The sequence below is a fragment of the Macaca nemestrina genome, chromosome 9 (assembly GCF_043159975.1).
Source record: "Macaca nemestrina isolate mMacNem1 chromosome 9, mMacNem.hap1, whole genome shotgun sequence".
In the NCBI taxonomy this organism is placed as follows: domain Eukaryota; kingdom Metazoa; phylum Chordata; class Mammalia; order Primates; family Cercopithecidae; genus Macaca; species Macaca nemestrina.
The window spans coordinates 56164334-56187828 of record NC_092133.1 but is presented as its reverse complement, the minus strand read 5'-3'; the positions used below and the strand labels follow the sequence as shown (position 1 = coordinate 56187828).

Below are 23495 nucleotides of genomic sequence, written 5' to 3'. Positions count from 1 at the left end.
AAGTATAGACGGAGAGTAGAGAGGAAAACTACCTTTAGTACACACTATTAAACTGAAGGTGCTGAAGTTTTGCCAGTTTGTGGCTATGCAGAAAGAAGAACAGGAGATGATGAAAATTTTACGAGGAGCATCTCCCATGATCAAGTCAACGTATCTATTGTTGTTCTCTCAGGGGGCACTTCGCCTGCTCAGTGGGAAGACATCACAGGAACAACTCCTTTGACGTTTATAAAAGACTGTGTCTCTTTTACAACCAATGTTTCAGCCAGGTATGGAAATAAAGGATTCCAAAAAGCAGTAAGGAATTCGTTTTTATTACCTTTTGGAATGTAAAAATTGTTGTGTTCAATACTAAAAAAACAATGTTGTGAGAAAAAAAAAAAAAAATTCTTAGTATTTGCTTATCAAAATTATCCTCAAATGACAAACACAGGGTTTCTGTGTTTGATACATGGAAAAAACATCTTTGCTATTTAAATGAACAAGTTAATCACATTTTGGGTTAGTTCCTTTGTATATTCTGATTTTTTAAATTGTGAGTCTTTTTAAGATTTGGCTTTTAAATGGCCACATTTTCATACTTCTGTTTTTCATTTTGCTCAGATTTTGGCTTGCAGACTGCCATCAAGTTTTAGAAACTGTGGGGTTAGCCACGCAACTGTACAGAGAATTGATATGTGTTCCATATATGGCCAAGTTTGTTGTTTTTGCCAAAATGAATGATCCTGTAGAATCTTCCTTGCGATGTTTCTGCATGACAGATGACAAAGTGGACAAAACTTTAGAGCAACAAGAGAATTTTGAGGAAGTCGCAAGAAGCAAAGATATTGAGGTACCTTGTTCACAAAAACAAGTTCATTTCATTACATGAGATGGGGTTTTATTTTGTGGCCTTAATAGCACTTACTATAAAATACCAAGTGCATTATTAATTTTACTTTTACTTTAAAAAATGTGATATAGATTAATACTCAAATTTTTTTTATCTTTTTTTTTTTTGAGACAGAGCCTTGCTCTATTGCCCAGGCTGGAGTGCAGTGGCGCAGTTTTAGCTTACTGCAACCTCCGCCTCCTGGGTTCAAACAATTCTCCTGCCTCAGCCTCCCAAGTAGCTGGGATTACAGGTGCCTGCCACCATACCCAGCTAATTTTGTGTATTTTTAGTAGAAATGAGGTTTTGCCGTGTTAACCAGGCTGGTCTCAAACTCCTGATCTCGTGATCCACCTGCCTTGGCCTCCCAAAGCATTGGCATTATATGAGTCACCACGCCCGGCCAATACTCAAATTATTTTAAGTGTCTTTGGTGCTGTCTTAACTGGTTAAAACATAGTACTAATGAATTTAAGTTATGGTCTCCATTTTTTTGTGGCCACTTGAGTTACCTACTTTCCAGAATCACTGTTTATACACATTACTATGATTTTCCTTTTTCAAACCCAGTGAACATGTAAGGATCTAACAGTCCAAAAAAAAAAGAGAGATAGCTTTCAAACTCTGTACAAATAAGTGATTGATGTCAGGCACATTATTAAATATTTTTAAAGTTGCCAGAATAAAAATAAATGTATAATTCTGTTCTGTATATGTCCATGCTATGGATTCCAATTACAATTGGTGAATTGTAAGCACACAACATTATTTTTATTGCAAATAGCACCACAGAAGTAACTGCCTAACAGAGACAAATGTGACACAGTATCATGTCAGTCTTTTCATGTTATGTGACATAAAATCTCAAAATATTTCAAACTCAGATTAACATTAAATCATTTATTTCTTTTACTCTAAAAGGTTCTGGAAGGAAAACCTATTTATGTTGATTGTTATGGAAATTTGGCCCCACTTACCAAAGGAGGACAGCAACTTGTTTTTAATTTTTATGCTTTCAAAGAAAATAGACTGCCATTTTCCATCAAGGTAAATCGTCTTTAACAGAGAATCTGTGAATTATGGGGGAAAAAATACTCTTAGAGAATAAAAATAAAAGGTTTTAATGATTTATTTAATTTGTAATATCCCATCAAAGCTGAACTCATAAAGTCAGATTTTTGTTCTGGTTCTACCAGATTATACTTTCAAACCAGTAAAGCTTTATAACTGGTAAAAAGGATCTTTATTTTTTAAAGAGTTCAATAACATTTATGTTTAAGCAAACATTTGTAAAACCAAACAATCTAGAGTAACACAATGTATTATTTCTGGTTAATATTCAGTAATTAAATAATGGATGAAATGCAAATTCAGTATTCAAGTTTCATTTTCATTTCTGGTAGAGCCCAGGGACATTCTAGAGGGATCTTCTTTCTCCAAGAATAAAAGGAGATAGGAAAATTGTTTTATTATTATTATTTGCTGTTACTATTGCAAAAGCTGGAGCTTTCAGGAAAAAAAAAAACTGTTAGAAGGAAAATGCACATAACTCAGATTATATTATGAATTGTCAGGATTAGATCATCAGACACAACAATCCTGCGTTTAGGAATCGGGCATCTAACTCTTGCTGAGTTCAGATGTGACTGCCCCATTTGCTTCATAATTGTAATCATCTTTTCCCTTTACCTTTCCTGCCTCTCATAGGGCTTGTTAAAACAAACATATTTAACTCTTATACAGTTAAAAATCCTCAGATAAGTCTCATTCTATAACCATCAACTACCAAAATTCTTCTAGATTAGAGACACCAGCCAAGAGCCCTGTGGTCGTCTGTCTTTTCTGAAAGAACCAAAGACAACAAAAGGACTGCCTCAGACAGCGGTTTGCAACTTAAATATCACTCTGCCAGCACATAAAAAGGTATCTTTTAGTACTGCTTTAAGTCATCTTTCCCTGGTCTTGAAGAAGTGGGCCTTTGGTATGCAATTAAGGAATGCTTTGTAACATGAATAAAGCTCTTAAAACTGAAGTTGTATTAGTCTCCTCGTGTAGATTGCCTAAGTCTTGTTAATGTGGTGTCAAATTCTTACAGTTTGTATGATGGAGTCTTCTCTGTTTATCGCTTTTGCTTCTGCTGGTAGCGCATAGATTTTTATGCTTTCAAATAATGTCATATGTTAATTTGCCATGGATGTACAGTTCTTGATATTTTTTGTTGGCTTTTTTTTTTAATTTGCTTTGCTTTCTAAATCAGCTTGCATTTGTGCTCCCTACTCAGTCCTTTTCATATCCTGATATTCTTTTCCCTGCTGTACATTATAATATTCCTTGTCTCTGCAATGCATCTTGGAACCAAAAGGAGACAGAGTCAGATCAAGATGATGAGGTAATATAAACACTTCTGCTTTTATTCTATCAGAAGTAGAATAGAAATTGAATCTGTATGACAGAAGTTGCAGAGGACTAAAGTGTGGGAAACATATAAATTATATTTTTGCAGGTCTTAAGTAGGTAAAAGGGTATATATTTTTCTTAAATGGTTCACTCTTCTTCCACACGTACTTAAGAGTATTTAAATATATTCAACAAAATTATAATACAGCTAATGATTTAGAAACTAAAGTTCTTTAAACATTTTTAAATGTGATAGATTGGCATGTATAAATAAACATTAAAATTTTTTTTAGACAAGTCAAGTGCAATAGTGAGAAAGGGGGAAAGAGTAGGACCAGGAAGTCTATCTATGACTGACTGTGAACAGTCAATTGAGATAACCCACTACCTTCGGACCTGCCAAATAGACATTTTGCAAAAGTTTCATGTGCCTATTTTACTATCAACTATATCCTACTATCCAGCATGTTATAACATTTAAATCAAGATCACGTTTAATATGTGCAATTTTATTGTACAAATAACTTATGTTGTATGTGATATAAAATATTTGCTTACTAGCTATTGATAAATCTTTGATATTCTCACTAAAGAAATTTATCTTGACCTTTTTTTAAGAATATAGTTCAACCAAGTTGCCTCCTAATGTTTCTCTAAGTTATATGACAATTAGATTTTTAAATCCCACTCAATAGTAATAAATAGAATCAAGTAGCCTTAGGACTCAGTAATAGTACCTCTGGCCAGGCGCGGTGGCTCACACCTGTAATCCTAGCACTTTGGGAGATCGAGGCGGGGGTGGGGGGGGATCACCTGATGTCGGGAGTTCGACACCAGCCTAGCCAACATGGCGAAACCCCGTCTCTACTAAAAATACAAAAATTAGCTGGACGTGGTGCTGCATGCCTGTAATCCCATCTACTCAGGAGGCTGAGGCAGAATTGCTTGACCCCAGGAGGCGGAGGTTGCAGTGAGCCGAGATCTGGCCACTGTACTCTAGCCTGGGTGACAAGAGCAAGACTCCGTCCCTACCCCGCTCCGCCCCCTCCCCCCCCCCAAAAAAATGTACTTCTAACAAAACCATTCATCTGTTTTCAATCTCCTCATCTACACTTTATGCCTATTAACGTACAGAAACCCCAGCAGTAATTGGAATAATAAACTTTGTCTGCCTTTCTCCCTTGAATGTACTCACATAGAGTGAGTGTACTTTGTGATATATGTGCTTTCGATATGAACAGATCCAGGAAAATTTACTGCTCAGCATCAGAAGTCTCTGTAATGCTTGTCTTTTACTTGTACTTCCCTGTAGTCTGCTGTGTTGGTGCTCTTAAATTTGCCAAATAATGATTTTGGTTAAGACACGGGGGGTGGGGCTATAAAATCCCAGTAGGAAATCAACATTTCCTAAGAAGGAAAATAAACAACTTATCAACATGCCATCCTACAAAATGTTTTAAAACTGTGAAGATGTCACAGGGAAGTTGGAAATAGAGTTGCCTTTTTATTTTTTTCCTTTTCAGATTGAGAAAACAGATAGACGACAGAGCTTCGCATCCTTAGCTTTACGTAAGCGCTACAGCTACTTGACTGAGCCTGGAATGAGTGAGTTTCCTAACACATTTACTAATCTATGTGGATTTTCATAAGAAGAGACATTTTTTCTATACAAAGCAAATTTTATCATTTGGAAAGTCAATGGTAAAAGAAAAATTGCCTGCAGGAAAACCCTATCATACAAACCTAAGTAATATTTTGTGCCTAGTTGAAGATGCGAGGTAAACACACCCCTAGCTCATACTTCAAAACAGTTTTTAAAGCCATTACCTATTTTTAAATTAGAAATATCTATTACTTTTCTTTTAACACCTTGATTTTTACTTTAACTATGCTAGGAGATAAATATGAAAGTTGCTTTAGATCTATGCTCAGATGAAAAAAATTACTCATATTTGGAATGGTAGAAAAATGACACTTTGTCATCTCATTTTTCTCAGTATAGATAGGTTGTCATATCCTAGTCCCGATTCTTTTTCTTCCTACTTTGCAAGAATCACATTTCCTTGCCTTCTTGAGGTAGCACTTCTTTACAGGTTTCTTCTTTCCGCCTTCCCTCACTCTCACTTCCTCTCCTCCTGTCCTTTATTAAAATATCGGTGCTAAGGCTGGTCTTCACTAGACCAGTTAGGCCCTTTTCTTTTCTCAATGATTGTTTTCATTCATTGTTAGCTGGCATGCACTTATGAAGATACAGATTCATTCAGTCATATCTGTTTATATATTCTCTCTCTCTCTCTCTCTGCCTCCTCTTCCCTTTCCTTCCCTCATCCTTGTAATCATCACCTCTGGTGATCTCTACAGCCCTCAAGATAACACTCTCCACCAGCAGGGAACTAAGAGTACTGAGCACAGCACTGTATTTGACTGACATATTGGTGCCACTTTAACCATTCTCCTCATTCTAAATGAGAGGAAATTATACAAAAATTATTTTTTAATTAGTGAATAATTGCTGGCTGTTTCCCATTGACACAGTTTCTTAAGTTCAAGGAGGTTTGGAAATTTGCCAGTAAGAGTCACAACTTTGGCTTTTCCCACCTTTTCTGAAGTCTTGTTTTTGTGGGCCAACAGCGTAGCATATAAGATCTGCGGCAGGACACTACTGCGCTACTTAGTTGAGATGGTCTTAGCATTATCTTCTGGAGCCTAGCCCCTTGTCTATTAGAGAAGTTTTTATATTCAAATACAAAATGGAGAATATAAGAGAAATGAAAGAAACCTACCACATTCAAGAATGTTTCCTCAGATCTCAGTTCTCCTCTAGCAGAAATGTCTAAATCCTCCCAGAAACATAAGGGCTGAAATTAACTCATATTATGCTACAGAGCAGAAGAGGGGTGTGTGTGTGTGTGTGTGTGTGTGTGTGTGTGTGTAGCTAGATGGTTTCCAGTAGAACTGGAATACATTGAGGAGGTTTTCTTTGGAATACTATTTTCCCTGGAGAGCCTCAGTGGGTAATTGGTTAAGACCCCATAGGCAACATTGTTAACCTTTGGACAGGATCAATGGACCAGCTGCTTTAGGTCGGAGGCCCCTTCAGGCAGGTGAGTTTCCGTCTGATTCTGGTCACTAAGGCCAAGTCCATTGAATGTTTCCCACTTATCATAGTGTTACAGATTAGATCCAGCTAAGGCGTATACAGCTTGTGTTCCCGGACTTTTGGTAGAAGAGGAGGGAACTCTTCTGTTTTATGAAAGGGTACATAAGCGTGGTAAACAAGGAAATGAATAGGCATAGGAAGTGACTAAAAGAAAACTAAGTCTCAAAACTGGTGTTATGGGAACTCCAAGTGAATGCCACTTTTCCCTCACCATGCTGCCTTTCCAACCCCTTCCCCCCCAGGAAAAAGATTCTGGATTAGTTCAGTGCCTGACATCCAGAAATTCCCTGTTATAAAGGGATCCCAAAACATATGTCTTTAAAGCATAAAACGTGTAACAGATTGGTAGGTTGGTCATTCCTTGCAAAGTATAAAACCATAGACATGGTTCAAAAGACTTCTTTGCCTGAAAGAGCCAGCCTTCAGTGGTAAAGGACACATGCTTTGTCAGTGTCTGATAGTTACAAAAATAAATGCTTGTGAGACACAGACTAAGCTCAAATCATTGAATTGAGGGAATCCCTGAACCTTCCATTTGCAGCGTGGCATTTCCAAAAGAGTTCAGCAGTATAATATTGAGAATTATGGCAAGAAGGGATAATGAATAGGCGAGTTTTTCCTTAGTTCTTCCACTTTCTTTAGAATAATATGTAAGCCTAGGAAAAGATATGTTCGAAATGTTTGAATTTAAATGTACACTAGGAATGAACATCTTCACCCTTGTCGGAGTGCTGCTAATCCAAGGACTGGATTGTAGCAATGGCACGGGCACCGCATGAAGAACAACATAAAAGCTGAAGCAGATTCTCATTTTCTCTTTGAGTTTCACTATTCTGAACCAGGGCTTTCTTGGAGCAAAGCTGTATTCAACTTTGATGTAGAACGTTAGCCTTTGGCAGGCCTTGCAAATCTCTGTGACCAGCTTGGTTTGTTTGAGTTGTAGAGGCAGAGAGGACCAAGTATGTGTTTGTGCTCCCCAGCAAGTGTGCTTACTTCATTTGTGTGTTTCTTGCTCCATTGCCAGAAGAAATGCTGGTATTACTATATCCATTCTTCCTAGTGGCAGGTCTACCTCATGACTGCTTCGGTGTTTGTGATATCCATGAGTCCCATGAATATTATGGGAAGGCACCAGAACTGGTCCCTTTGAAATTGATAAACATATATACACACACCCCACATATCCTACTGTAGGTACTTAAATATGGGGTGTCAAAAATACAAATGTACTTTTTAGATGTCCCCCATGACAGCTTTTGAAAATTAAATGTAGATTAGGTTATGAAAAAATATCTGAGATAAACTATATGCTTTTATCCATAATGAAGAGTTACAGACGTGGACATATTTAGTTGCAGGTGATTTTATAATGTGCAGTAGAAAATATTTTCCTAAAATCTCAAAAGGTACCAAGACTTCATATCTCATGGAAAAAGTGTACTCTTCTTTCTAAATGCCCTCATGAAAATATCTTTTAAAGGTTATATATTGTGCATAATATGGCATAGGAATTGTATTACTTCATTGGCTTGTTTGCCATGATATATTGTGCATGATAAAATGTTTTCAGTTGCTTTGCTTGCTTATGGTAACCATGAACCATATTTTCTGTTTTTTTTTTTCTTTGTGTGTGTATATGTACACATGCATTTTAAAGTCATTTCATATTATGTTTTCTTTTCCCCTCATCAAAAGGAATATACTGCATGGAAAAGATAAATGCAAACATTCCTTTTCTTTGTTTGTTTGTTTGTTTTTTTAATTCTGACTCAGAAAACTTCTTGCTCTTATTGGCTTTTTATGGGTGTAAAGCATAACCGAACTGTGCATGGGAGATACAGATTTAAAATCCAGTGGCTTCACAGTTTGCACATCAGTTGCCTGTCACTTAAAAGTTATTTTGGATTCTGCATGAAATAGGCTTGAGTGGTTTTTGAAAAAAGTTTTAGATATTTAATGTATAGCTACATATATTGAAATGGTTCTAAGTAGGTGCAATCTGTATCATGGAAAGGCTAAAGGAGAGAGAGGACATTAGAAATTACTAAAATGAAAGTTGTATGGTTGCACGAAACAAACATGTACCTATACAGGCAAAATAGAACGGCTACTGATATTTCAAAACCAACACATAAGAAAGTCAATAGGAAGTAGGGAACAGTTTTCCATTATGGTTATTTTTCTCATCATTAATTCTTTCCTCGTGTTTTCTATTTTTCATTGTTTGCCTCTTTGGTTGCAATGTGCTTTTTCTTTCATTTCACATTACTCTGTTTTTTTATTTAGTGGTTTTTTTTTTTTTAACTTTGGATTAGTTATGTCTGTAGAAATTTATTTTTCCTCTTAATTGTTCCTTTTGCCTCTTCCATTCTAAATCATGCAAACAATTGTACTTGCTTTTGTAATATTTCAAAGTTTACTGACCAATTTTTTTCTCTGGTCTCTCTGTTTCTCAACCATTTTTGTTGATTTTTGTGTTTGATTTCATTTTAAAATTTAAGAAACAGTTGAACGGAGTACAGGAGCAACAAGATCCCTCCCCACCACTTACTCATACAAGCCATTCTTTTCTACAAGACCATACCAGTCCTGGACAACAGCTCCGATTACAGTGCCCGGGCCAGCCAAGTCAGGCTTCACTTCTTTATCAAGTTCTTCCTCTAATACGCCATCAGCTTCTCCGTTAAAATCAATATGGTCTGTTTCGACGCCTTCTCCAATCAAATCCACATTAGGCGCGTCAACTACATCTTCAGTTAAATCCATTAGTGACGTGGCATCTCCAATTAGATCCTTTCGGACAATTTCTTCGCCGATAAAAACTGTGGTGTCACAATCTCCATACAATATCCAAGTTTCCTCTGGTACCCTGGCTAGAGCTCCCGCAGTCACGGAAGCTACGCCCTTAAAAGGGCTGGCATCCAATTCTACGTTTTCCTCTCGAACCTCTCCAGTGACTACAGCAGGGTCTCTTTTGGAGAGGTCATCGATTACTATGACACCCCCTGCCTCCCCCAAATCAAACATTAATATGTATTCCTCAAGTTTGCCATTTAAGTCAATTATTACATCAGCAGCACCGCTAATATCTTCACCTTTAAAGTCAGTGGTGTCTCCAGTTAAATCAGCAGTTGATGTCATTTCATCAGCCAAAGTTACAATGGCATCTTCTCTCTCATCACCTGTGAAGCAGATGCCTGGACATGCAGAGGTAGCATTAGTCAACGGATCTATTTCCCCTCTAAAATATCCATCATCTTCAACTTTAATTAATGGATGCAAAGCCACTGCCACGTTACAGGAAAAAATTTCTTCAGCTACAAACTCTGTGAGCTCTGTGGTCAGTGCAGCCACTGACACAGTTGAGAAAGTGTTTTCTACCACGACTGCAATGCCATTTTCCCCACTCAGGTCCTATGTTTCTGCAGCACCATCAGCTTTTCAGTCTCTAAGAACTCCTTCCGCAAGTGCACTCTATACATCCCTTGGGTCGTCAATATCTGCAACTACCTCATCTGTAACTTCATCAATTATAACAGTGCCAGTATACTCTGTAGTCAATGTTTTGTCAGAACCAGCATTAAAGAAACTTCCAGACTCTAATTCATTTACAAAATCAGCAGCAGCCTTGCTGTCACCCATTAAAACATTGACTACGGAGACACGTCCTCAGCCTCACTTCAATCGAACTTCATCTCCAGTTAAGTCCTCTTTGTTCCTTGCACCCTCTGCCCTTAAGTTGTCTACACCATCTTCTTTATCTTCCAGTCAGGAGATACTAAAAGACGTGGCTGAAATGAAAGAGGACCTAATGCGGATGACCGCAATACTACAGACAGATGTGCCTGAGGAGAAGCCATTCCAACCTGAACTCCCAAAAGAAGGGAGAATTGATGATGAAGAACCTTTCAAAATTGTAGAGAAAGTAAAGGAAGACTTAGTGAAAGTTAGTGAAATCCTTAAAAAGGATGTGTGTGTAGATAATAAAGGATCACCCAAATCACCAAAGAGTGACAAAGGACACTCTCCCGAAGATGACTGGATAGAATTTAGTTCGGAAGAAATCCGGGAAGCCAGACAACAAGCTGCTGCGAGCCATTCTCCATCTCTGCCAGAGAGAGTGCAAGTAAAAGCAAAAGCCGCCTCCGAAAAGGATTATAACTTGACCAAAGTTATTGATTACCTAACAAATGATATTGGGAGTAGTTCACTGACAAACTTAAAATACAAGTTTGAAGACGCAAAGAAGGATGGTGAGGAGAGACAGAAAAGAGTTTTAAAACCAGCAATCGCTTTGCAGGAACACAAACTCAAAATGCCTCCAGCCTCCATGAGGCCTTCCACCTCTGAGAAAGAATTGTGTAAAATGGCTGATTCCTTTTTTGGAACAGATACTATCTTAGAGTCTCCTGATGACTTTTCTCAACATGACCAAGATAAAAGTCCCTTGTCTGACAGTGGCTTTGAAACAAGAAGTGAAAAGACACCTTCAGCCCCACAAAGCGCTGAAAGCACTGGTCCTAAACCACTTTTTCATGAAGTTCCCATCCCTCCTGTCATTACAGAAACAAGAACTGAAGTGGTTCATGTTATCAGGAGCTATGAGCCCTCAGCTGGGGATATTCCCCAGACCCAACCAGAGGAGCCTGTGTCACCTAAACCTTCACCTACTTTTATGGAATTGGAACCAACGCCCACCACCTCTAGTATTAAAGAAAAAGTTAAAGCATTTCAAATGAAAGCCAGTAGCGAAGAAGATGACCACAATCGGGTTTTAAGCAAAGGCATGCGTGTTAAAGAAGAAACTCACATAACCACAACCACCAGAATGGTTTATCATTCTCCACCAGGCGGTGAAGGTGCATCTGAAAGAATTGAAGAAACCATGTCAGTCCATGACATCATGAAGGCCTTTCAGTCCGGGCGGGATCCTTCCAAAGAACTGGCAGGTCTGTTTGAACATAAGTCGGCAGTGTCTCCAGATGTTCACAAGTCTGCTGCTGAAACCTCAGCCCAGCATGCAGAGAAGGACAACCAAATGAAACCCAAACTGGAGCGTATAATAGAAGTCCACATCGAAAAAGGTAACCAAGCTGAGCCCACTGAAGTCATTATTAGAGAAACCAAAAAGCATCCAGAAAAAGAAATGTATGTGTATCAGAAAGACTTATCCCGGGGAGATATTAACCTAAAAGATTTTCTGCCAGAAAAACACGATGCTTTTCCTTGTTCAGAGGAACAGGGTCAGCAAGAAGAAGAGGAACTTACTGCTGAAGAGTCATTGCCTTCTTATCTGGAGTCTTCCAGAGTAAACACTCCTGTGTCCCAAGAAGAAGATAGCCGCCCTAGTTCTGCTCAACTCATATCTGATGACTCTTATAAAACATTGAAGCTTTTGAGTCAACACTCAATAGAATACCATGACGATGAGTTGTCAGAACTAAGAGGGGAGTCTTACAGGTTTGCTGAGAAAATGCTTCTGTCAGAAAAGCTAGATGTATCTCATTCTGATACTGAGGAATCGGTTACAGACCATGCAGGACCCCCTAGCTCAGAGTTACAGGGGTCTGATAAGCGGTCCAGAGAAAAAGTAGCCACTGCCCCCAAAAAAGAAATTCTCTCCAAAATCTATAAAGATGTTTCTGAAAATGGTGTAGGTAAAGTGTCTAAAGATGAGCATTTTGATAAAGTGACAGTGTTGCACTATTCTGGCAATGTTAGTAGTCCAAAACATGCCATGTGGATGCGCTTTACTGAGGACAGATTAGACAGAGGTAGAGAGAAGTTGATTTATGAAGATAGGGTGGACAGGACTGTGAAGGAGGCTGAAGAAAAACTGACTGAAGTGTCACAGTTTTTTCGTGACAAAACTGAAAAGCTCAATGATGAACTGCAGTCCCCAGAGAAAAAGGCACGCCCTAAAAATGGCAAAGAATATTCTTCTCAAAGCCCTACCAGTAGCAGCCCTGAGAAAGTGCTGCTGACAGAACTGCTGGCATCCGGTGATGAATGGGTGAAGACAAGACAGCATGGCCCTGATGGACAAGGCTTCCCCAAGGCCGAGGAGAAGGCACCCAGTCTCCCCAGCAGCCCAGAGAAGACGGTTCTCTCCCAACAGACTGAGGACAGCAAGTCCACAGTGGAAGCCAAAGGAAGTATTTCACAGAGCAAAGCACTGGATGGGCCCCAGTCTGGATTCCAGCTCAAACAATCTAAACTCAGTTCCATTAGATTAAAATTTGAACAAGGCACACATGCAAAAAGTAAGGACATGTCTCAAGAAGACAGAAAGTCAGATGGCCAGTCCAGAATCCCAGTTAAAAAAATACAGGAGAGCAAGCTACCCGTCTACCAAGTTTTTGCTAGAGAAAAACAGCAGAAGGCCATAGACCTCCCAGATGAAAGTGTATCTGTGCAAAAAGATTTTATGGTATTAAAAGCCAAAGATGAGCATGCCCAAAGCAACGAAATTGTTGTAAATGATTCTGGCTCTGATAATGTGAAAAAACAGAGAACTGAAATGTCAAGTAAAGCAGTGCCTGACTCTTTTTCTGAGCAGCAGGCTAAAGACTTGGCATGTCATATAACCTCAGATTTAGCAACTAGGGGACCATGGGACAAAAAGGTCTTTAGAACCTGGGAGAGTTCGGGAGCCACTAACAATAAGTCTCAGAAAGAGAAACTTTCGCATGTACTTGTTCATGATGTAAGAGAGAATCACATTGGTCACCCTGAGAGTAAAAGTGTTGATCAAAAGAGTGAATTTATGTCTGTGACTGAGAGAGAACACAAATTGTTAACAAATGGCTCTCTCTCAGAAATTAAAGAAATGACTGTAAAATCTCCCTCCAAAAAAGTCTTATATAGGGAATATGTTGTGAAAGAAGGGGACCATCCAGGTGGATTGCTTGATCAGCCTTCCAGGAGGAGCGAGAGCTCAGCAATGTCACACATTCCCGTCAGAGTTGCTGATGAGAGGAGAATGCTGTCTTCTGACATTTCCGATGGTTTTTGTGAACAGTCGGCCTTTCCAAAACATGAACTATCCCCAAAATTGTCCCAGTCAAGCATGAGTAAAGAGACAGTTGAGACACAGCACTTTAATTCTATAGAAGATGAAAAAGTTACCTATTCAGAAATCAGCAAAGTTTCCAAACACCAGAGTTATGTAGGTTTATGCCCACCTCTCGAGGAAACCGAAACCTCCCCCACCAAATCTCCTGATTCTTTAGAGTTTAGCCCAGGAAAGGAATCTCCCTCTAGTGATGTATTCGACCACAGTCCCATTGATGGATTGGAAAAACTCGCACCACTAGCCCAGACAGAGGGAGGGAAAGAGATAAAAACTTTACCCGTTTATGTCAGTTTTGTACAAGTGGGGAAGCAATATGAAAAGGAGATACAACAAGGAAGTGTAAAAAAAATCATAAGTCAGGAATGTAAGACAGTGCAAGAAACCAGGGGCACCTTTTATACAACTAGACAGCAAAAGCAACCTCCTTCTCCCCAAGGTAGTCCAGAAGATGATACTCTAGAGCAAGTATCCTTTCTAGACAGCTCTGGGAAAAGCCCTTTAACCCCAGAAACGCCCAGTTCAGAGGAAGTGAGTTACGAATTTACATCTAAGACACCTGACTCGCTCATAGCTTATATACCAGGCAAACCCAGCCCAATTCCCGAGGTTTCTGAGGAGTCAGAGGAGGAGGAACAGGCCAAGTCAACCTCCCTAAAGCAGACTACAGTGGAGGAAACAGCAGTCGCACGTGAAATGCCTAATGACGTGAGCAAAGACTCTAACCAAAGACCCAAAAATAACAGAGTTGCCTATATTGAATTTCCCCCTCCTCCACCACTGGATGCGGACCAGATTGAGTCAGATAAGAAGCATCATTTTCTCCCAGAAAAAGAGGTTGACATGATTGAAGTCAATCTGCAAGATGAGCATGACAAGTACCAGCTGGCTGAACCTGTCATTAGAGTGCAGCCACCTTCACCAGTTCCTCCCGGGGCAGACGTCAGTGATTCGAGTGATGACGAATCTATTTATCAGCCAGTCCCAGTTAAAAAATATACGTTCAAATTAAAGGAAGTGGATGACGAACAAAAAGAAAAATCCAAAGCTTCTGCTGAAAAGGCTTCCAACCAGAAGGAACTGGAAAGTAATGGATCTGGAAAAGATAATGAATTTGGCCTTGGCCTTGATTCACCTCAGAATGAAACTGCCCAGAATGGGAACAATGACCAGTCCATCACAGAGTGTTCCATTGCCACCACAGCAGAGTTTTCTCATGACACGGATGCCACAGAGATCGACTCTCTGGATGGCTATGACCTGCAAGATGAAGATGATGGCTTGACAGAGAGTGATTCTAAACTCCCAAGTCAAGTCATGGAAATTAAGAAAGATATCTGGAACACAGAGGGCATTCTGAAGCCAGCTGACCGCTCTTTTAGCCAAAGTAAACTCGAAGTTATTGAGGAGGAGGGAAAGGTGGGACCAGATGAAGACAAGCCACCTTATAAAAGTTCTTCATCTGAAAGGACTCCTGATAAGACCGATCAGAAGTCAGGGGCCCAGTTCTTCACGCTGGAAGGCAGACATCCTGACAGATCAGTGTTTCCTGATACTTACTTCAGTTACAAAGTAGATGAAGAATTTGCCACTCCTTTTAAAACAGTAGCTACCAAAGGTCTAGATTTTGACCCTTGGTCCAATAACCGAGGGGATGATGAAGTTTTTGACAGTAAATCACGGGAAGATGAAACTAAGCCATTTGGGCTGGCAGTAGAAGACCGCTCTCCAGCAACAACCCCTGATACAACGCCAGCCAGAACGCCAACTGATGAAAGTACCCCAACTAGTGAGCCTAACCCCTTCCCATTTCATGAAGGAAAAATGTTTGAGATGACTCGCAGTGGTGCAATTGACATGAGCAAGAGGGATTTTGTTGAAGAGAGGCTCCAATTTTTCCAGATTGGTGAGCATACTTCTGAAGGGAAGTCAGGGGACCAGGGGGAAGGGGATAAAAGTATGGTCACTGCCACACCACAGCCACAGTCAGGGGACACCACTGTAGAAACCAATCTAGAGAGAAATGTAGAGACACCTACAGTGGAACCTAACCCCAGCATCCCGACCAGCGGAGAGTGTCAGGAAGGCACATCCAGTAGTGGCTCCCTGGAGAAAGCAGCAGCAGCCACTAACACCTCTAAAGTTGACCCCAAGTTGCGCACGCCTATAAAAATGGGAATTTCTGCATCCACCATGACCATGAAGAAAGAAGGCCCTGGAGAAATAACAGATAAGATAGAAGCGGTGATGACCAGTTGTCAGGGATTAGAAAATGAAACTCTAACAGTGATTTCAAATACAGCCAATAGCCAGACGGGCGTTAGGCCCCATGAAAAACATGATTTTCAAAAAGATAACTTTAATAACAACAACAATTTGGATTCTTCCACTATACAGACAGATAACATTATAAATAATGTAGTTCTCACAGAACATTCTGCACCCACTTGTACCACAGAGAAAGGCAACCCAGTGCAAGTCTCATCAGGAAAAAAGACAGGGGTACTACAAGGACACTGTATAAGAGATAAGCAGAAAGTTCTTGGAGAACAGCAAAAAACAAAGGAATTGATAGGGATTAGGCAAAAATCCAAACTTCCCGTAAAGGCCACTTCACCAAAAGATACCTTCCCACCGAACCATATGCCAAACACTAAAGCGAGTAAAATGAAGCAGGTTAGTCAATCTGAGAAAACCAAAGCCCTTACTGCTTCTTCATGTGTAGATGCCAAGTCCAGAATTCCAGTGAAAAACACACACAGGGATAACATAGTTGCAGTTAGAAAAGCATGTGCCACACAAAAGCAAGGGCAGCCAGAGAAAGGCAAGGCCAAACAGCTTCCATCCAAGTTGCCAGTAAAGGTAAGATCCACCTGTGTCACTACCACCACCACCACCACCACCACTGCCACCACCACCACCACCACCACCACCACCACCAGCTGCACAGTTAAAGTTAGGAAAAGTCAGCTCAAGGAAGTATGTAAACATTCCATTGAATATTTTAAGGGAATTAGTGGTGAGACCTTAAAGCTTGTGGACCGCCTCTCTGAAGAAGACAAAAAGATGCAGTCCGAGTTGTCCGATGAGGAAGAAAGTACCTCAAGAAACACGTCGTTGTCCGAGACTTCCCGGGGTGGCCAGCCTTCGGTTACAACGAAGTCTGCTAGAGATAAGAAAACAGAGGCAGCACCTTTAAAATCAAAGAGTGAAAAGGCCGGCAGTGAGAAAAGGAGCAGTAGAAGGACTGGTGAGAATGAAGGCAGTCAGGTCTCTCGAGCACTCTGCTCACATCCTGGAGAACGAGCATAGTTTGTAAACACTTTCCAACTCGTAGACCCTAGTGCATGAACTGTTGTGATTGCCTGTGGAGTGACTTAACCGTAGTTTCTCATTATGTCATTGTCATCTGTATGTGCTGTCGTATATACTCTTCTTTCTGCCTTTTGACCAAACTACACGGTAGACAGCTAGGGAAGCATGCTGAAGATATTGGTGTCATTCAAGATGAACAACCTTTTTTTTTTTTTTTAATGTGCTAATGGATATGATTCTGTCAAAGTAAAAGCACAGATGTTGAAATCCCATCATGGTGTTTTCACCAACACGACACTTCTGTAACCGTTGTAAACTAGCTAGCTCGTCAGCATGTTCAATCCCATTACATTGAGCATCCATGTAGTCTGACATTTGGCCTGATGCAGGTGAAAAACAAGTGAGCCATGTGCAAAGAAGTGTTCATGTAGGTGACTAGGACACATTTAAGTGTACAGTGTTAGCATTAGTCTCTCTGTAAAATCTGCATACTGCTAAAAGCAATTTTCCAGTATCGTATCTTTCTTGATGATTATTTTAATTAAGAAATTGTAAATCGTAGGTCCACAGAGTCCATGTGAACGGACAGATATCAGGATGGCAATAGTAGCCGATCACCTGGGACTTAGTTGGACAGGTAAGTGTATACACTGCTGAATGAAACAAATTAGTTTCTTCATTTCTTTGTCTTACTCACAAGCAGTTCAATATATATATTTTAAAAATAGAAACAAGCAACTAGTAAAAAACATCTTTATCACCAATTTTATCTACCCAGAGATAAATACTGATTGTACCTTGTATGCTGTGTTTTTCCAAAGCCTTTTCTATGCGTATGCACTAAGAAATAGAAATTTAAATTTATTTTACCTTAAATTTAAGCATTTTCTTCACGTCACTTCTGTAGTATAGGATAACCTTTTACTGAATAGCAAATTTATCTTGTAGCACAAAAGAAAACACAGCTAAGGCCTGTGACTTAATTAATCAAAATTCTTTCACATGGTTTATGTCCTTAGAGCAGCTTTCTAGGCAACAGTTCAATTAACCCATGCCTAGGTTGCACAAATTTTAGTCCTTCACTGTGAAGTCCTCTTCACAATTTTTATGATATATACACATAAAACTCTATTTACCTGATACTCTTCTTTAAGTAAACTCACTTTTATGCTCAAAAATTTATTTAAAAGAAAAATCTTATATTACTTTGATAATGGGAAAGGATTATTTGCATTATCTTTGTAAACAAGAAAACAATGACAGTTTAAATTTTGAATTAAAAATTTTTAATGTGATTTTTAAAATATGATAAGTATGTATGTAAATAAATACATTTAATTCACAAAAGTTGAAGTCTATAAAATTCATGCCTGTAATCCCAGCACTGTGGGAGACCAAGGCAGGCAGGTCACTTAAGATCAGGGCTAGCCTACCCAACATGGTGAAACACTGTCTCTACTGAAAATACAAAAATTAGCCAGGTGTGGCGGTGCATGCCTGTCGTCCTGGCTACTCGGGAGGCTGAGACAGGAGAATCGCTTGAACCCGGGGGGCGGAGGCTGCAGTGAGCTGAGATCGCACCACTGCACTCCAGACTGGGTAACAGAGCGAGGCTCCATCTCAGTAAAACAAAATAAAATAAAAGATAATGAGATTCCATATCAACTGGACAAATTGGACAATTCTGCATTGTAATTCTGAGCTTAACAGGACCCTTAAAATCCTACCTCACATGAATCAGAAATTTTAAGTTTTATGGGTTAAGTATATTTTTTAATGCATGGCCAAATAATAAATATTCATTATCATCACATCTAAATTCATCTTGCATACCATTAGCAACATACATTCCATATAGTTATCTCTATTTAATTGGAGAATATGAAACTAGATAATAGGAAGCAATTTCATCTAATTGTTTTTTCCTTTGAATGCCCCCAGTCCCCGTCCACCCCCACCACCACTACCCCATATCAAACCCTCCTCTCTTCATCAACCTAGTCTCTGCTCTCAGGTATACTGCTAATGGCTGGGAGCTGAGTGGAGTTCTGAAAAGACAGGTGGTCTGAGTAATGTTTTGTAGGCAGTTGAGAGTTAATGGTAATTTATTATGTATAAATATTTACTAATATCAAATTTATATTTTGACATTGGACATTGTAATCTGAAAATATACTGGAGCAAATGTTTCTTTTGCATTATTATATGCCGAGAACTGTTATTTTCCTTAAGCAAATACAGTCAGAGTAAATTTTTGGAGATATGGCATAGTAGCCAGACAAAAAGCCATAAACCTAAAATTCCTAGTGTCAGTGTCTTTGCTCTTTATTAAGTCTCTAGGCAATGGATACAGTTTTGTCCTCAAGGCTTATTGGGCAGTAGGAGTATTGTCTCTTAAGACACAGAGATGAAGAACTAAAAATAATTAACTTCTCTAACTAGAATTACTGTATGCTCAATGATAATTATTAAGAATATTAAGCATTTAAGAGAACAAAATTTACATCTGTCCCTCGAAACCACTATTAACATCTTATGTGCTTTTTTTAAAATAAGAACTTTTTATCATGTTATACATACAATGTAATCTGCTTATTTGTAACTGTGTCTTTCTACAAAATTCAGTATTTTCTGATCTTGGTTTTAATGCATAAAAAATATCCAATAGATGTACCTTATGATGGTGGTTTTCTAACTGTGGTTCACAATGCTTCAATGACACGTGAAATCAGTTCATGCTTTGTTTTTGTTTTTAAATGGAATATTATATAAAAGAAAATGACTATGTATTATGTGTATTAAGGCTAAATTTTGCTCTGTGGAGATCTGATTTTATTTATGTAAACACCATGATATATAATGTATTTCTAACTGTAGGCCATGATCACAACAGTTGTTTGCAAGCCACTGCCTTAAATTAACTCTTATCCTTTTGTTCAACATGCAATTGTTTTCAATGAACATTCATGTATATAAATCATTGTATACAACTCATATATTGTCAGGGTAAATTTCTAAATGTGAATCACTTGGTCAAAAGATAACGGACTTTTTTGAGTCTCTGAATGCATTTTGCAAAATTGCTGGAAGTATTTTGTAAGGGGGATAGAGTCTTGACCAATTCCTTTTCCATGGGATCATTTTTGCCCATTTCTTACTTTTTGTTATCATTTAAGGTAACACACACTTGATAAATTGTTTTAATATAAAAAAAAAATACAGTGGGAACTAAGTCTCCTTCCCTTCTCTGACTGCTAAGTTTCCCTTCCATGGCAGCCACTAATACTGAGATCATATGTATCTTTCCAAAGACACTCTGCAATTTACAAGATTGAATATGAGTATATATGAGTATATACAAGTAGGTGGACAGAAAGCTGTCTCCCTTTTATTTTTTTACTCAGTAGCTTCATATCATATAAGATGATCTGGCCTGGAGTCATCATATAACCTCCTGTGTGGAGTTTATGAAACTTGAAGGCATAGAGGGTGGAATATTATGTGAGTAAAAGATACCTTCATGAAGACTGCTTAGCACAAACCCTATCAGCATCTCTTGTGCCATATACATGAATTGTATACCTCTACGTATCTTGTAATTTGCTCAGATTGTAGAGAATTTGGCTGAGTTAAAAGAATCATGCAACATCCTCTTTGCAAACTCCAAAAATCTTTTTTATTTTTTTAGATAGCATCTCGCTCTATTGCCCAGGCTGAGGTGCAGTGGCCCAGTATCAGCTCACTGCATCCGCTGCCTCCTGGGCTGAAGTGATCCAGCTCAGCCTCCTGAGTAGCTGGGACCACAGGCATGCGCCACCGCACCTGGCTAATTTTTGTGTTTTTGTTGTTGTGTGTGTGTGGAGATGGGGGTTTTGCCATGTTGCCCAGGCTGGTCTCAAACTCGGGTGTAAGCAATCCACCTGCCTCAGCCTCCCAAAGTGCTGGGATTATAGGTATGGTCCACTGTGCCCAACCTAAGTCTAAAAATCTTTATAAGATGGTCTTAAAAAAAAAAAAAAACTGATTTTAAGTCATTACCTAAGGAGAGTTAAGTCACAGCCTGCGTATGGTCACTACTTTGCTATGAAACCAAGTATATAAAAATTAATGTCTGAGGCTGTACTTGAGCTTGACTATAAAATTCCCTTTTCTTTTTGTGGCGGTTGAGAATTACTTTTATGAAACATGTGTGATAACAGTAGAGTATGCAATCTTAGTAACTCTCTTTCTTTTCTACAGAACTGGCAAGGGAACTGAATTTTTCAGTGGATGAAATCAATCAAATACGTGTGGAAAACCCAAATTCTTTAATTTCTCAAAGCTTCATGTTATTAAAAAAATGGGTTACCAGAGACGGAAAAAATGCCACAAGTATGCCGAAATTATATTATTTTAACTTTCAAAACTGCATAAATGTAATATTTTAGATGAGCCAACTGTTAGGTTCATTCAAGTATTCTTCTAATTTTCTGTAATCTTTAATATAGAAAAATAAATGATCATGAGGTAACAGCAAGTCTTTTGACGTTATACTTGTTTAATTTAGTGTTAACAGTCTAAATTTCTATTCCTCAGAAGTTTTTTGGAAAGCAAGTAGCAGGGAATTTTTCACATTTGACCTGTCATTCTCTCTGTGACCATTAAAACTGCAAAAAATAATGTTAGTTGTTAAATCATGGGACACAGTGATCAGAAACACTCCGAAGTTACCACTATGGTTGGAGGCAGATGTGCAGAGAGGGACGACAGGGTCATATTAGGGGAGCAAATAGTTTTACTCAGCTTGGTTGGCTCTACTGTTGTTGGGTTTGGTTTTGTTGGCTGCTGGGATTGGGTGGTAGTCCTATATTTTGGCAAGTGCCAACCCACAACAATGTGGAATACATTATTGCGGGTTTGCCTGTGTCAACTTGACCTCAGAAAGTCATTAAAATGCGAAGTACCAAATACGAGGGTGACCTATTTTGGCACTCTAAGAGGAAAGGAAACTTTAGCTTTATTAGATCCCCTTATAACCAAAAGGAATGTAGCTATTTTAAGGCACTGTTCCAGTGGAACACAGCTTTACAAAGCGATTAAGACTCTGACACCTTCCCTGTAGCAGCGAGCATTCTGAGTCCTCTGGATAGGGAGATTGCAGAGATGGAGTAAGAAGGAGCTAAAATGTCAACAGGGCTGCAAAAGCCATGCCTTTGTGTAGATATTGTGCTGACTGAAAGAACCTAATTTAATTGAGTTTTCAACCTTTTTTTTCTCCTTTTCAGCTGATGCCTTAACTTCGGTCTTGACAAAAATTAATCGAATAGATATAGTGACACTGCTAGAAGGACCAATATTTGATTATGGAAATATTTCAGGCACCAGAAGTTTTGCAGATGAGAACAATGTTTTCCATGACCCTGTTGATGGTAATTGAATTTAGTGTTCATAATTATTTAATCATTTGATAAAATTTGAAAGTGCAGTCAGACAAGGCAGTCACTTAAAAGCAACTGAACTGTGATTTGCTTGACTTAGTTTCTCATTTTCACAGCATTTTCTCTGCCAGAGTCTGCAAATAAACACTCTGATATCAGAGCAAACTTGGTAAATACCTCTTTATATACAATAGAAATCACGAAGTATGAACACCTAAGGTATCTGAAAGAGTTGGTATTTCTAATATTTCATAAAAGTTAAATATCTTTTGTCACTTTCAATTTTTAACCCCCAAACTAGTTACCTCTTTTATTCATATATAGGTCAAACAAATGATGAGCCATTTTTATCAAAGAAGCAAGGTATTGAGTAAAGTGTAAGCATATAGTATACAAATTGTAAGGTAAAATGGCAATTTACTGTTGTGGCACCAAGTATTTAAATGTGCACTGAAAAAATTGAATGTATCATTCAAGTAAGTGCTTTAGTTATTTAGCATTGTTATTTTAACTTCATGAATATGCTGCCATTTATTCTTTTGGAAAACTACTTGATCTCAAAGGCAGTGCAATTTCTAATTCAATCGGCATAGATGTTACTAATAATAATTCCTCTTTCACATTAGCTTAATTTATATAATAATCTTGTCATTTTTTCCTCACTATGTAAATTGGTGCTTTTTTCACTGAAATATTAAGAAAAACATGATAAATATCTTCCTATGTTTTTCAAAATAGTCCCGTCTTACGTTCACAAATGAAAATTTATTCCTACAATGAATTTTTATTTTGTTTTTGAGACGAAGTCTCGCTCTATCTCCTAGGCTGGAGTGCAATGGCATGATCTCAGCTCACTGCAACCTCTGCCTCCTGGCTTCAAGCCATTCTCCTGTCTAGCCTCCCGAGTAGCTGGGATTACAGGCGTGCGCCACCATGCCCGGCTACTTTTTTGTGTTTTTAGTAGAGATGAGGTTCCACCATGTTTGCCAGGCTGGTCTCGAACTCCTGACCTCAAGTGATCCACCCGCCTCTGCCTCCCAAAGTGCTGGAATTACAGGCATGAGCCACCCCACCTAGCCTCTATAATGAATTTTGAGTAGAAAATTTGATGATGGTATGGAGGCAGGAATAGGAACTAAGGATATTTTTCTACTATTCCATTTTTAAACTGGCAAAGTTAGACTAACAAGAGTCACTAACTTCTAATTAACTTCGAATTCTGCATATATTTTGTGGAAATATGTCTCAAAATTCTTAGAAAGT

General features: G+C 38.7%; 1 protein-coding gene across 30 annotated transcripts in view; it reads left to right on the top strand.

Moving 5' to 3' along the window:
* The window catches only part of LOC105466182 (ankyrin 3), a 703092-nt gene that overhangs the window by 646458 nt on the left and 33139 nt on the right, over positions 1 to 23495 (top strand). For 20 of the 30 annotated variants that reach the window (XM_071069573.1, XM_071069576.1, XM_071069580.1 and 17 more), the window contains 10 exons: positions 173 to 269; positions 604 to 832; positions 1793 to 1918; positions 2672 to 2794; positions 3234 to 3260; positions 4792 to 4873; positions 8930 to 11512; positions 17378 to 17452; positions 21055 to 21186; positions 22080 to 22223. In XM_071069573.1, the coding sequence (XP_070925674.1) occupies positions 173 to 269; positions 604 to 832; positions 1793 to 1918; positions 2672 to 2794; positions 3234 to 3260; positions 4792 to 4873; positions 8930 to 11512; positions 17378 to 17452; positions 21055 to 21186; positions 22080 to 22223 (3618 nt within the window). Of the gene's footprint in view, positions 1 to 172; positions 270 to 603; positions 833 to 1792; positions 1919 to 2671; positions 2795 to 3233; positions 3261 to 4791; positions 4874 to 8929; positions 16751 to 17377; positions 17453 to 21054; positions 21187 to 22079; positions 22224 to 23495 lie in introns of all 30 variants that reach the window. The other 10 variants (XM_011715205.3, XM_011715203.3, XM_011715202.3 and 7 more) reach the window with 4 other exon arrangements.